The 13,611-nt window shown below is 39.9% G+C and overlaps 1 protein-coding gene across 1 annotated transcript in view; it reads right to left on the bottom strand.

The window, feature by feature from the left end:
* LOC133552155 (uncharacterized) overlaps positions 1-13,160 on the bottom strand; it is an 89,630-nt gene extending 76,470 nt beyond the window's left edge. The window contains exons 1-2 of the mRNA XM_061899511.1: positions 13,108-13,160; positions 12,941-12,997 (exon numbers count right to left, since the gene is read on the bottom strand). Of these exons, the coding sequence (XP_061755495.1) occupies positions 12,941-12,997; positions 13,108-13,160 (110 nt within the window). The remainder of the gene's footprint in view (positions 1-12,940; positions 12,998-13,107) is intronic.
* Between the last annotated feature and the right edge of the window lie 451 nt (positions 13,161-13,611).

Here is a 13,611-nt window from a genome sequence, read left to right as displayed (position 1 = left end):
AGACATGAAAATCTTGTAACAAAAAATTGCATTATCATCTGCTATTTCTAAGAAAAACAATACCCCCACTAATAAACCCACAGACACACCATTCACACCACAGCACACAAGACCAACAAACACATACCCCCCAAAATATATTATTCGCTGACCGTTTCCCAACATCTAACTACATTGTCCAGTCCCAAAATAGACTAAAAAGCTCCAAAAACAAAATGTCAATTCATATTCATATCCTTCAAGTCGTCGCCATGGCGATGTCGCAATGACGTAATCACTACGCGACATTGTTATTGTTCCTCACATGTCTCTGTACAACTCACCGTTGACGTATAGTTTATCCACAACAAGGCGAGCTTGTTGTCCTTTCTGCCTAAAGGACTTCATAATTGGAATTAACTTACGTCGTTTCTCCACCACCTCAATTGGGTATTGGCTGGTCATGAAGAATTTAGTGCCTTTGAGTCTTCTGGAGAGAGCAAGCACTTCGTCTTTACATTTGGAGTTAGTAAACTTCACAAGCATAGGTCTCGGCTTAGCATCCTCCTTGCGTCTGCCAATCCTGTGTGCCCGCTCCATCCGGATCGCTCTGACCTCTTCCTCCGGGATGCCGAGATGCTCCTTCAAAAAGGCTCGGACAAGACTCTCCGCAATGCTGTAAGTTTCTCCTCCATCTTCGCTAATTCCCATGATTAGCAAGTTGTCCTGCATGCTCCTGCAGCGGAGTTCCAACAAGTCTGCCTTTAATTTTTCATTCTCCGTTGTCAGTCTAGTGGTTTCGAGTTTCAGGCTTGTTAACTCAACTTTTAGCGTTGTCTGTTCCTTTTTTATCTCCACCATTTCAACATGATTTTGCTCGACTGATTTTTTCAGCTCTGAAACGTCAGTTTTAAGTTCATCCAAAATGTCCAGTTTCCCAAGTTTTCCAATCATAGCCTGCAACATTTTTCGATCGTCTGGAGTAAATGTTGCATTTTCGTCCAATTCACTAGAAGACAATTGATCACGGGCACGTTTAGATTCCTTTGATCCGCGTGTTGGCATGGTTGCAGGGGAACAATGAGTCACTCGGCGTTCGAGGCACCTTATTTTCTGCCAAATCACCCTCGTTAATAATATATATCTCACCAATTGCAGAGAGGTGGATATAAATAGCGAAGACGACTTCAAAAACTTTGTGTCACTGGCGTGTTTATATTATTTATAACCTTACATACTGGGACTTGTGTAGAGACGGTCTCAGCTCACGTTGCTCACGGCAGCCATCTTTGAACATCAACTATCTTGTCTTTGTAGTGCATTCAACTGAATATGGGTTGAAAAGAATTTGCAAATCACTGTATTCCGTTTATATTTACATCTAACACAATTTCCCAACTCATATGGAAACGGGGTTTGTATATACGTAAATGTAGTAACAGGCACATTTACATTTGTACTCGTGGGCCGGAGGAAACCTGTTGGCGGGCCGTACCTTTGACACCCCTGGTCTGGCATATTACCTAGATAAACAAGTGCAACGTGACCACCACCCGCCCGGTTGGTGTGCGGCCGACGAGGGACGGGAGATGGAGTCGCATCCTGGAGTAGCTGCGTTCTTGTTTGAAACAAAAAGGAATGAAACAATCTCCATGAATCAAAATGATCGTGATAACGCTGTGGGACGTGATGGTATCGAACGAGAACTCGGAGTACCTCGACAAATGTATTTTTTTTGTTGGCCGGTCTAATAAATAAACATCTCCCATGATCCTCTGAGGAGTGCGGGCAAGCAGAGCGGAAAAATATAGGAATCTCAGTGAAAACGTGATTTCGGATCGAGGAGAAGATACGTTGTTAGAGTCTGTTGCCGGTCCGACAAATAAGTACCGTATTATCCAGATTATAAGGCGCACTTAAAGGCCTACTGAAACCCACTACTACCGTCCACGCAGTCTGATAGTTTATATATCAATGATGAAATATTAACATTGCAACACATGCCAATACGGCCACTTTAGTTTACTAATTTGCAATTTTAAATTTCCCGCGAAGTGTCGTGTTGAAAACGTTGCGGTATGATGACGCGTGCGTTTGACGTCTCGGGTTGTAGCGGACATTATTTTCCATCCCGATCCAAGCTATAAGTAGTCTGCTTTAATCGCATATTTAAACAGTATTCTGGACATCTGTGTTGCTGAATCTTTTGCAATTTGTTCAATTAATAATGGAGAAGTCAAAGTAGAAAGATGGAGGTGGGAAGCTTTTAGCCTTAAGCCACACAAACACAGTCGATGTTTCCTTGTTTAAAATTCCCGAAGATGAAGCTTTACTATGGATCAGAGCGGTCAAGCGAACATGGATCCCGACCAAATGTCAACCGGCAGTTTTCGGTGAGAAAATTGTGGTAATAAGTCGGCTCTTACCGGAAACATCAGCGGAGCTTCTGTCTTGCTGCAGCTCCGTGACTTCCCTCAGAGTCTCTGGCGTCAACACACCCGTGGACACACCCCTCTGCTTTTCAGGTACTTTATAATCTCACTAAAAGACTAGTTACACAATAGGCAGATAAGGGATTTTCCAGAATTATCCTAGTAAATGTGTTTATCAACATCTGAATCGCTCTCACTGCCCTCCCTTTTTTTTTCTTTCTAGTCCTTCACTCTAACTTTCCTCATCCACAAATCTTTCATCCTCGCTCAAATGATGGGGAAATTGTCGCTTTCTCGGTCCGAATAGCTCTAGCTGCTGCTGGCTATGATTATAAACAATGTGAGGATGTGAGGAGCTCCACAACCCGTGACGTCACGCGCACATCGTTTACTACTTCCGGTACAGGCAAGGCTTTTTTATTAGCGACCAAAGGTTGCAAACTTTATCGTCAATGTTCTCTACTAAATCCTTTCAGCAAAAATATGGCAATATCGCGAAATGATCAAGTATGACACATAGAATGGACCTGCTATCCCCGTTTAAATAAGAAAATCTCATTTCAGTAGGCCTTTAAGAGATAAGTGTTGGCTGCAAGATGATGGCAATATGTCTCAAGTAATAAAAACCAACATTTTAAATGTTCCATTGAAAATATAGAACATTAGACAAGGCACTCAAAAATCTATCAAAATGTTTTAGTACGACTTTGGTAAGCTATGAAGCCACACCGCTTGAAGGATTGTCGGTGCATTAAACATAAGAGTATTATTATGGTGTGTGTATAAAGTAAGACTTATCATCTGCTGTTTTGTTTCGCAATATTACACAAAACCAACTTTTCTTACCTTCTGGTACCTGCTGATCTGTATTTGAGATCTGCATAAGTCCGGGAAAATTGTGCGTGTCCGCGCCGACGCCGTAGTCGAAAAGCTTCTTCTTTTTGTCTATCTTCTTGTTATGGGACATTCATCCTCCGCTGTTGCCATTTCTCATATAAAGTAGTGTAAAGTTCTTACTTATATCTGTCAGTAAAGTCGCCATGAAAGCACTAAAACATACCGGTGTAGTGAGTTTACAGTATTCACCCAAGGAATTTTAGTTATTATAGTTCCGGTTGGACGTTTTTTCACAGGACACATTTCCTATGTTGTTGTTACCCGGATGAGGAGATGCTGCTCAGTTATTGATTGAAGTAAAGTCTGAATGTCATTAAAACAGTTAGCTTAATCTTTGACGCTTCTTCCAATCTCATCCTTGCACGCTACACCGCTAAAACAAAGATGACGGGGATTAGACGCTGCCGGAGGTGAGCCACGTAAATAAGACCGCCCACAAAACGGTGCATCCAGAAGACACTGTCAGAAAGCAGCTGATCCGTAAAACATCAGCTATGCAACATTTTGACCAAGGAACCACCACTACATATTATGTAGACCACAAGGAAGGGTTTTATATTAAGAAAAAAGAATAATAATATGACTCCTTTAATGCAATTTATAATCCGGTGCACCTTATATATGAAAAAGAAAAACCATTCATCGGCAGTGTGCATTACAATCCGGTGCGCCCCGTGGTCCGGAAAATACAGTAGGCAAGCAGTTATATCCTTCACATCGGGTGGAGGAATACTTGCCAACCTTGAGACCTCCGAATTCGGGAGATGGGGGGGGGGCAGGTATTGTTGAGGAGGTGGGGGGCTATATATATTTTCAAGTATTTTTTATATATATATATATATATATATATATATATATACATACATATATATATATATATATATATATATATATATATATATATATATATATATATATATATATATATATATATATATATATATATATATAATATAATCTTTTCATGAATGAGTATATCCGTTCGGATATATTAGTTCTTTGTAGTTCTTCTGCTTCGTCTCTGTTAAGTTTTTGGACATTACTACTTGCCGTGGTTTTGAAGCAATGCATGATGGGAATCCGGATGTTGTGTGTCAGTGCATTAACGTGCCGGCTGGAATAAACACACGCTGAGACATAGCTCCGTGCCTGCCTACTTTATTGGTTATAGATAAACCTATGGAAAACGAAGACATATATACAAAACCCCGTTTCCATATGAGTTGGAAAATTCTGTTAGATGTAAATATAAACGGAATACATCCATCCATCTATCCATTTTCTACCGCTTATTCCCTTTTGGGATCGCGGGGGGCGCTGGCGCCTATCTCAGCTACAATCGGGCGGAAGGCGGGGTACACCCTGGACAAGTCGCCACCTCATCGCAGGGCCAACACGGATAGACAGACAACATTCACACTCACATTCACACACTAGGGCCAATTTAGTGTTGCCAATCAACCTATCCCCAGGTGCATGTCTTTGGAAGTGGGAGGAAGCCGGAGTACCCGGAGGGAACCCACGCATTCACGGGGAGAACATGCAAACTCCACACAGAAAGATCCCGAGCCTGGATTTGAACCCAGGACAGCAGGAACTTCGTATTGTGAGGCAGACGCACTAACCCCTCTGCCACCGTGAAGCCCCTTGGGTGTAAATATAAACTGAATACAATGATTTGTAAATCATTTTCAACCCATATTCAGTTGAATATGCTACAAAGACAACATATTTCATGTTCAAACTGATAAAAATCTTTTTTTTTTTGCAAATAATCATTAACTTTAGAATATGATGCCAGCAACACGTGACAAAGAAGTTGGGAAAGGTGGAAATGAATACTGATAAAGTTGAGGAATGCTCATCGATCACTTATTTGGAACATCCCACAGTTGTGCAGGCTAATTGGGAACAGGTGAGTGCCATGATTGTGTATAAAAACAGCTTCTGAAAAATTGCTCAGTCTTTCACAAGAAAGGATGGGGCGAGGTACACCACTTTGTCCACAACTGCGTGAGCAAATAGTCAAACAGTTTAAGAACAACGTCTCTGAAAGTGCAATTGCAAGAAAATTCAGGATTAATTTAGGGATTTCAACATCTATGGTCCAAAATATCATCAAAAGGTTCAGAGAATCTGGGGAAATTTCTCCACGTAAGCGGCATGGCCGGAAACCAACATTGAATGACCGTGACCTTTGATCCCTCAGACGGCACTGTTTCAAAAACCGACATCAATCTCTAAAGGATATCACCACATGGGCTCAGGAACGCTTCAGAAAACCACTGTCACTAAATACAGTTCGTCGCTACATCTGTAAGTGCAAGTTAAAGCTTTGCTATGCAAAGCGAAATCCATTTATCAACAACATCCAGAAACACAGCCGGCTTCTCTGGGCCCGAGATCATCTAAGATAGACTGATGCAAAGTGGAAAAGTGTTCTGTGGTCTGACGAGTCCACATTTCCAATTGTTTTTGGAAATATTCGACATTGTGTCATCCGGACCAAAGGGGAAGCGAACCATCCAGACTGTTATCGACGCAAAGTTCAAAAGCCAGCATCTGTGATGGTATGGAGGTGCATTAGTGCCCAAGGCATCGGTAACTTACCCATCTGTGAAGGCACCATTAATGTTGAAAGGTACATACAGGTTTTGGAACAACATATGCTGCCATCTAAGCGCCGTATTTTTCCTGGACGCCCCTGCTTATTTCAGCAAGACAATGCCAAGCCACAATCAGCACGTGTTACAACAGCGTGGCTTTGTAAAAAAAAGAGTGCGGGTACTTTCCTGGCCCGCCTTCAGTCCGGACCTGTCTCCCACCGAAATGTGTGGCGCATTATGAAGCGTAAAATACGACAGCGGAGACCCCAGACTCTTGAACGACTGAAGCTCTACATAAAACAAGAATGGGAAGGACTTCCACTTTCAAAGCTTCAACAATTAGTTTCCTCAGTTCCCAAATGTTTATTGAGGGTTGTTAAAAGAAAAGGTGATGTAGCACAGTGGTGAACATGCCCTTTCCCAACTACTTTGGCACGTGTTGCAGCCATGAAATTCTAAGTTAATTATTATTTGCCAAAAAAATAAAGTTTATGAGTTTGAACATCAACTATCTTTTCTTTGTAGTGCATTCAACTGAATATGGGTTGAAAAGGATTTGCAAATCATTGTCCATCCATCCATCCATTTTTTACCGCTTATTCCCTTTTGGGGTCGCGGGGGTCGCTGGTTGTATTCCGTTTATATTTACATCGAACACAATTTCCCAACTCATATGGAAACGGGGTTTGTAGACCAAATTCCCTACACTGCATGTACTTAGTCTATAAAGATTGTTTTTAAACATTTATAAGACAATGTTATGAGTGATTATGAACTGCTTTCACGAACAGTCACAATTTAATGTGAAATCCTTTCAGAATGGTCTGGATCGATAAAGATGGTGAACTATGTCAATGTTTTGACAGCATGATTAGTGTTAAGGTCTTGGTCAAGTGGGGGGGCAGAGACGGGAGACAAGGTGGAATTACAAAAATGAAAAAAGTTAACTAGACAAAAAGGGATAACTAATGGTGATGGGGCAGAAACGTACACCATGAAATCTGGACAAAATAGGTTTCTCAGAGGTCGGCAGGAGAAAGGGCCAGGGCACACTGAGCAGGGCAAGAGTCCAACAAAAGTAATCCTTTCACCTCAGGGGGACGAGGACATAAACACACAGGAGGTTAGGGAATTCAGGACAAAGTAGCGAAAACATACCAGGTCTGGTGAAGCAGACAGGAGTTCTGGGGACAATAACCGGCAAGGCCAAGCTGACAGTGACGAGCCTAAATACCGGTGTGCTAATTGCGAGCAAGTGTGCCTCAAGGTCCGCCCCTCGCCGAGGACTAATCACTAAAAGCACAGATGCAGACAAAGGAGAAGGCAGGAAAACACTAAAAACACAACAGCGTTACTGGTTGGGTCACAAAAACTACCCTTCTCCTTAGAAATAACCCATAAATATGACCCAACAGGCTCAACCCAGCATTTGGGTAGAACAATTAATAAACCCAGCATCTTTTAGTGTGTACCTTTGCTTCCCTGCATTTAAGTCCACCTCTCATTGCCACCACATCCTGTCCGTGACAGAAGCCAGATAGCCACTGCTGCCAGTGTAATGGTTTCACTTGTAAACCAAAAGGTGGCCTGCAACATTTAGGATGCTACAAAAAGCAACAATCCTCAATGTAATAAATGTCATATCATTTTTGGTTGACATTTTGGGTTCATTGTCATTTCTCTGAATACATTTTGCAAGTACAATACACATGGGACAGTCGCAAAGGGTTTTACTGGCGACAAGTAGTAAAACGATGTAAAAAGTAGTAAGGGGTTTAGTTGACAGCCTTTATTCTGCTGGGAAACTATGAATATACTTGGGAAATTGGATATCTCACTTTTATTATCAAGACATGAGGGAATATTCAGGTGTAGAAAACACTGTCGTGTGTGTGTGCGGCGTCTAAACAAACAGACAAAGAAATAAACATTGCAATACAAATTATACTCAACTAGATGAGGCAATTCCCGAAGGAATTGCGTGTGAATGCTCACAATGCTGAAGTTGAACTGAAATCCTGGAATTTTATTTTAGAATTATAGAAGGAGAGCACACAATTGCCAAATAGGCTGAATATTTTGAAGTTGAAAGTTTGAATCAGATGAAAAATGTGGGAGTTGTGGAACTTTGAAAAATGTCCCATTGACTTCAATGGGAATTTCCCCAAAATTTGGGAATTTCGGGAAAAGCGGGAATTTTTTTTGAAAATGGTAAAAAAAAAAAAAAAAAAAAAACTTGAATGTTCTGATTGAGTTGAAATGGTTTGTGTCGAAACTTTTCAAATCGGTCGAGAAATGTTGAAATAGAATCATGTTAAATTGAGAAGTGGTATTACAGAATTCCTAGCATTTGGAGAAAACCGGGAATTTTTCCAAGTTCAGAAAACAAATTTGTTTTATTTCCTAATTAGGAGGAATGGTTTGAAGGTAGAATGGTTGAAATGTGTTGAAAAATATGGATCGAGTAGTCGCCAGAAAAAAGGGTGGAAATAGGGCTTTGGAAAAGCAGGAATTCTGGAAATTCCAGAATTTTTTCAACTTCAGAAAACAACTTTGTTTTTTGTCCTGATTAAGAGGAACTGTTTGATGGATGAACGGTTGAAATGTGTTGAAAAATATGGAAGGAGTAGTCGCCAGAAAAGAGGGTAGAAATAGGGCTTTGGAAAAGCAGGAATTCTGGAAAATCACGGAATTTCTACAAGTTCAGAAAACAACTTTGTTTTTTGTCCTGATTAAGAGGAACGGTTTGACGGATGAACGGTTGAAATGTGTTGAAAAATATGGAAGGAGTAGTCGCCAGAACAAAGAGTGGAAATAAGGCTTTGGAAAAGGAGGAATTCTGGAAAATCCCGGAATTTTTCCAAGTTCAGAAAACAACTTTGTTTTTTTGTCCTGATTAAGAGGAACGGTTTGATGCATGAAATGTGTTGAAAAATATGGAAGGAGTAGTCGCCAGAAAAAAAAGTGGAAATAAGGCTTTGGAAAAGCAGGAATTTTGGAAAATCCCGGAATTTTTCCAAGTTCAGAAAACAACTTTGTTTTTTGTCCTGATTAAGAGGAACGGTTTGATGCATGAAATGTGTTGAAAAATATGGAAGGAGTAGTCGCCAGAAAAAAAAGTGGAAATAAGGCTTTGGAAAAGCAGGAATTTTGGAAAATCCCGGAATTTTTCCTAGTTCAGAAAACAACTTTGTTTTATGTCCTGATTAAGAGGAACGGTTTGACGGATGAACGGTTGAAATGTGTTGAAAAATATGGAAGGAGTAGTCGCCAGAAAAGAGGGTAGAAATAGGGCTTTGGAAAAGCAGGAATTCTGGAAAATTCCAGAATTTTTCCAACTTCAGAAAACAACGTTGTTTTTTGTCCTGATTAAGAGGAACTGTTTGACAGATGAACGGTTGAAATGTGTTGAAAAATATGGAAGGAGTAGTCGCCAGAAAAGAGGGTAGAAATAGGGCTTTGGAAAAGCAGGAATTCTGGAAAATCACGGAATTTCTACAAGTTCAGAAAACAACTTTGTTTTTTGTCCTGATTAAGAGGAACGGTTTGACGGATGAACGGTTGAAATGTGTTGAAAAATATGGAAGGAGTAGTCGCCAGAAAAAAGGGTGGAAATAAGGCTTTGGAAAAGGAGGAATTCTGGAAAATCCCGGAATTTTTCCAAGTTCAGAAAACAACTTTGTTTTTTGTCCTGATTAAGAGGAACGGTTTGACGGATGAAATGTGTTGAAAAATATGGAAGGAGTAGTCGCCAGAAAAAAAAAGTGGAAATAAGGCTTTGGAAAAGCAGGAATTTTGGAAAATCCCGGAATTTTTCCAAGTTCAGAAAACAACTTTGTTTTTTGTCCTGATTAAGAGGAACGGTTTGATGCATGAAATGTGTTGAAAAATATGGAAGGAGTAGTCGCCAGAAAAAAAAGTGGAAATAAGGCTTTGGAAAAGCAGGAATTTTGGAAAATCCCGGAATTTTTCCTAGGTCAGAAAACAACTTTGTTTTATGTCCTGATTAAGAGGAACGGTTTGACGGATGAACGGTTGAAATGTGTTGAAAAATATGGAAGGAGTAGTCGCCAGAAAAGAGGGTAGAAATAGGGCTTTGGAAAAGCAGGAATTCTGGAAAATCACGGAATTTCTACAAGTTCAGAAAACAACTTTGTTTTTTGTCCTGATTAAGAGGAACGGTTTGACGGATGAACGGTTGAAATGTGTTGAAAAATATGGAAGGAGTAGTCGCCAGAACAAAGGGTGGAAATAAGGCTTTGGAAAAGGAGGAATTCTGGAAAATCCCGGAATTTTTCCAAGTTCAGAAAACAACTTTGTTTTTTTGTCCTGATTAAGAGGAACGGTTTGATGCATGAAATGTGTTGAAAAATATGGAAGGAGTAGTCGCCAGAAAAAAAAGTGGAAATAAGGCTTTGGAAAAGCAGGAATTTTGGAAAATCCCGGAATTTTTCCAAGTTCAGAAAACAACTTTGTTTTTTGTCCTGATTAAGAGGAACGGTTTGATGCATGAAATGTGTTGAAAAATATGGAAGGAGTAGTCGCCAGAAAAAAAAGTGGAAATAAGGCTTTGGAAAAGCAGGAATTTTGGAAAATCCCGGAATTTTTCCTAGGTCAGAAAACAACTTTGTTTTATGTCCTGATTAAGAGGAACGGTTTGACGGATGAACGGTTGAAATGTGTTGAAAAATATGGAAGGAGTAGTCGCCAGAAAAGAGGGTAGAAATAGGGCTTTGGAAAAGCAGGAATTCTGGAAAATTCCAGAATTTTTCCAACTTCAGAAAACAACTTTGTTTTTTGTCCTGATTAAGAGGAACTGTTTGACGGATGAACGGTTGAAATGTGTTGAAAAATATGGAAGGAGTAGTCGCCAGAAAAGAGGGTAGAAATAGGGCTTTGGAAAAGCAGGAATTCTGGAAAATCACGGAATTTCTACAAGTTCAGAAAACAACTTTGTTTTTTGTCCTGATTAAGAGGAACGGTTTGACGGATGAACGGTTGAAATGTGTTGAAAAATATGGAAGGAGTAGTCGCCAGAAAAAAGGGTGGAAATAAGGCTTTGGAAAAGGAGGAATTCTGGAAAATCCCGGAATTTTTCCAAGTTCAGAAAACAACTTTGTTTTTTGTCCTGATTAAGAGGAACGGTTTGATGCATGAAATGTGTTGAAAAATATGGAAGGAGTAGTCGCCAGAAAAAAAAGTGGAAATAAGGCTTTGGAAAAGCAGGAATTTTGGAAAATCCCGGAATTTTTCCTAGTTCAGAAAACAACTTTGTTTTATGTCCTGATTAAGAGGAACGGTTTGACGGATGAACGGTTGAAATGTGTTGAAAAATATGGAAGGAGTAGTCGCCAGAAAAGAGGGTAGAAATAGGGCTTTGGAAAAGCAGGAATTCTGGAAAATTCCAGAATTTTTCCAACTTCAGAAAACAACTTTGTTTTTTTTTCCTGATTAAGAGGAACTGTTTGACAGATGAACGGTTGAAATGTGTTGAAAAATATGGAAGGAGTAGTCGCCAGAAAAGAGGGTAGAAATAGGGCTTTGGAAAAGCAGGAATTCTGGAAAATCACGGAATTTTTACAAGTTCAGAAAACAACTTTGTTTTTTGTCCTGATTAAGAGGAACGGTTTGACGGATGAAATGTGTTGAAAAATATGGAGGGAGTAGTCGCCAGAAAAAAAAGTGGAAATAGGGCTTTGGAAAAGCAGGAATTTTGGAAAAGCCCGGAATTTTTCCTAGTTCAGAAAACAACTTTGTTTTATGTCTTGATTAAGAGGAACGGTTTGACGGATGAACGGTTGAAATGTGTTGAAAAATTTGGAAGGAGTAGTCACCAGAAAAAAAAGTGGAAATAGGGCTTTGGAAAAGCAGGAATTCTGGAAAATCACAAAATTTTTACAAGTTCAGAAAACAACTTTGTTTTTTGTCCTGATTAAGAGGAACGGTTTGACGGATGAACGGTTGAAATGTGTTGAAAAATATGGAAGGAGTAGTCGCCAGAAAAAAGGGTGGAAATAGGGCTTTGGAAAAGCAGGAATTCCGGAAAATCCCTGAATTTTTCCAAGTTCAGAAAACAACTTTTTTTTGGTCCTGATTAAGAGGAACAGTTTTGGCCGTATTGGCATGTGTTGCAATGTTAATATTTCATCATTGATACATAAAATATCAGACTGCCTGGTCGGTAGTAGTGGGTTTCAGTAGCCCTTTAAATGTGTGGACAATGCTGAAGAAACAAGTCCATGTCAGAAAACCAACAAATTAAGCTGAACTGCACCAATTTTGTCAAGAGGAGTAGTCAAAAAATACAAGCAGAAGCTTGCCAGAAGCTTGTGGATGGCTACAAAAAGTGCCTTATTGCAGTGAAACTTGCCAAAGGACGTATAACCAATTATTAACATTGCTGTATGTATACTTTTGACCCAGCAGATTTGGTCACATTTTCAGAAGGCCCATAATAAATTCATAAAAGTGACCAACAAGTATGTGCTCCAATCACTCTTATCACAAGAAATAAGAGTTGTACAAATTATTGGAAACTTCACAAGTGTATGTAAACTTTTGACCACGACTGTATGCATGAAATACAACAGGTTTCTGACGCTGACATGAAAACGACGATTATCAATTCTCTACTTCCCTCTAGTGGCAAAACTACTCCATTACATCTGACATCAGACCTCGGGGAGGAAGTTCATCATCGAGGCGTGTTATGTCTTAATTTAACCCCAAAAACCTGAATTGAGTATAAAATGCACCAAACCCACGCAAAAGTTAAAAAAAAAAAAAAGTTAGTGATCATTTGCATAAACACTTATAAACAAAAATGAATACTGTATGTGGGGGAAAAAGGCAGATTGATGTACCAAAAATATCCACTAGATGGAGACAAACGCAGATTGGTACGTTCACCTCGGCGCATGGGAGCAGTTAAAAAAAGACACAAAAAAGACGGCTAAAATGCACACAAGACACTTAAAAGTGAAGCATTATGTGTCAATTTAACTTTCAAACAACTTATTTACTTACAGGAATTGCTCTCTGAAGCGGTTGAAGGCTGAAGTCACGACGAGGGACGAACGTTCGCTGCGTGAGTTCGGCGAGACATGCCACTAAACAGCACGATTAGTTTCCCATCATGCATTGCAAGTGCAAAGTGACAGTTCCTCACACCTGTGCAGGATCAGTCGTTGCACAGACGGACGATGGGCGGACGAGAGACCTCCGTCCTACGTGTGTTTGTCAACATTTTGGGTGGACGCCTAGAAATAAAATTATTAGGCAGTTGGGCATGACCCCAAAATTGAGCTCTTCGGCATCAATTTGAATACAACCCGAGACAAAACTGAGTACTTGGTGCAAAAGCCCTTGTTTGTAATGCTGGTCATTATTATTTTTACTTGAGGATATCTAGTTTAAGTCCCATCCTAAAACTCATTTTTATAACCTTTAAATAGAACCCCCTTTTAGACCAGTTGATCTGCCGTCTCTTTTATGCTCTGCCCCTCTCTCCTGCGTGCATACTTGCCAACCTTGAAACCTCCGATTTCGGGAGGTGGTGGGTGGGGGTCGTGGTCGGGGCGGGAGCATATATATATGTATGTATGTATGTATGTATGTATGTATGTATGTATGTATGTATGTATATATATATATATATATATATATATATATATATATATATATATATATATATATAT

This window comes from Nerophis ophidion, linkage group LG04 (genome assembly GCF_033978795.1).
Source record: "Nerophis ophidion isolate RoL-2023_Sa linkage group LG04, RoL_Noph_v1.0, whole genome shotgun sequence".
NCBI lineage: Eukaryota > Metazoa > Chordata > Actinopteri > Syngnathiformes > Syngnathidae > Nerophis > Nerophis ophidion.
The sequence above is the reverse complement of the archived record's forward strand: the minus strand, read 5'-3'. Positions and strand labels throughout refer to the sequence as shown.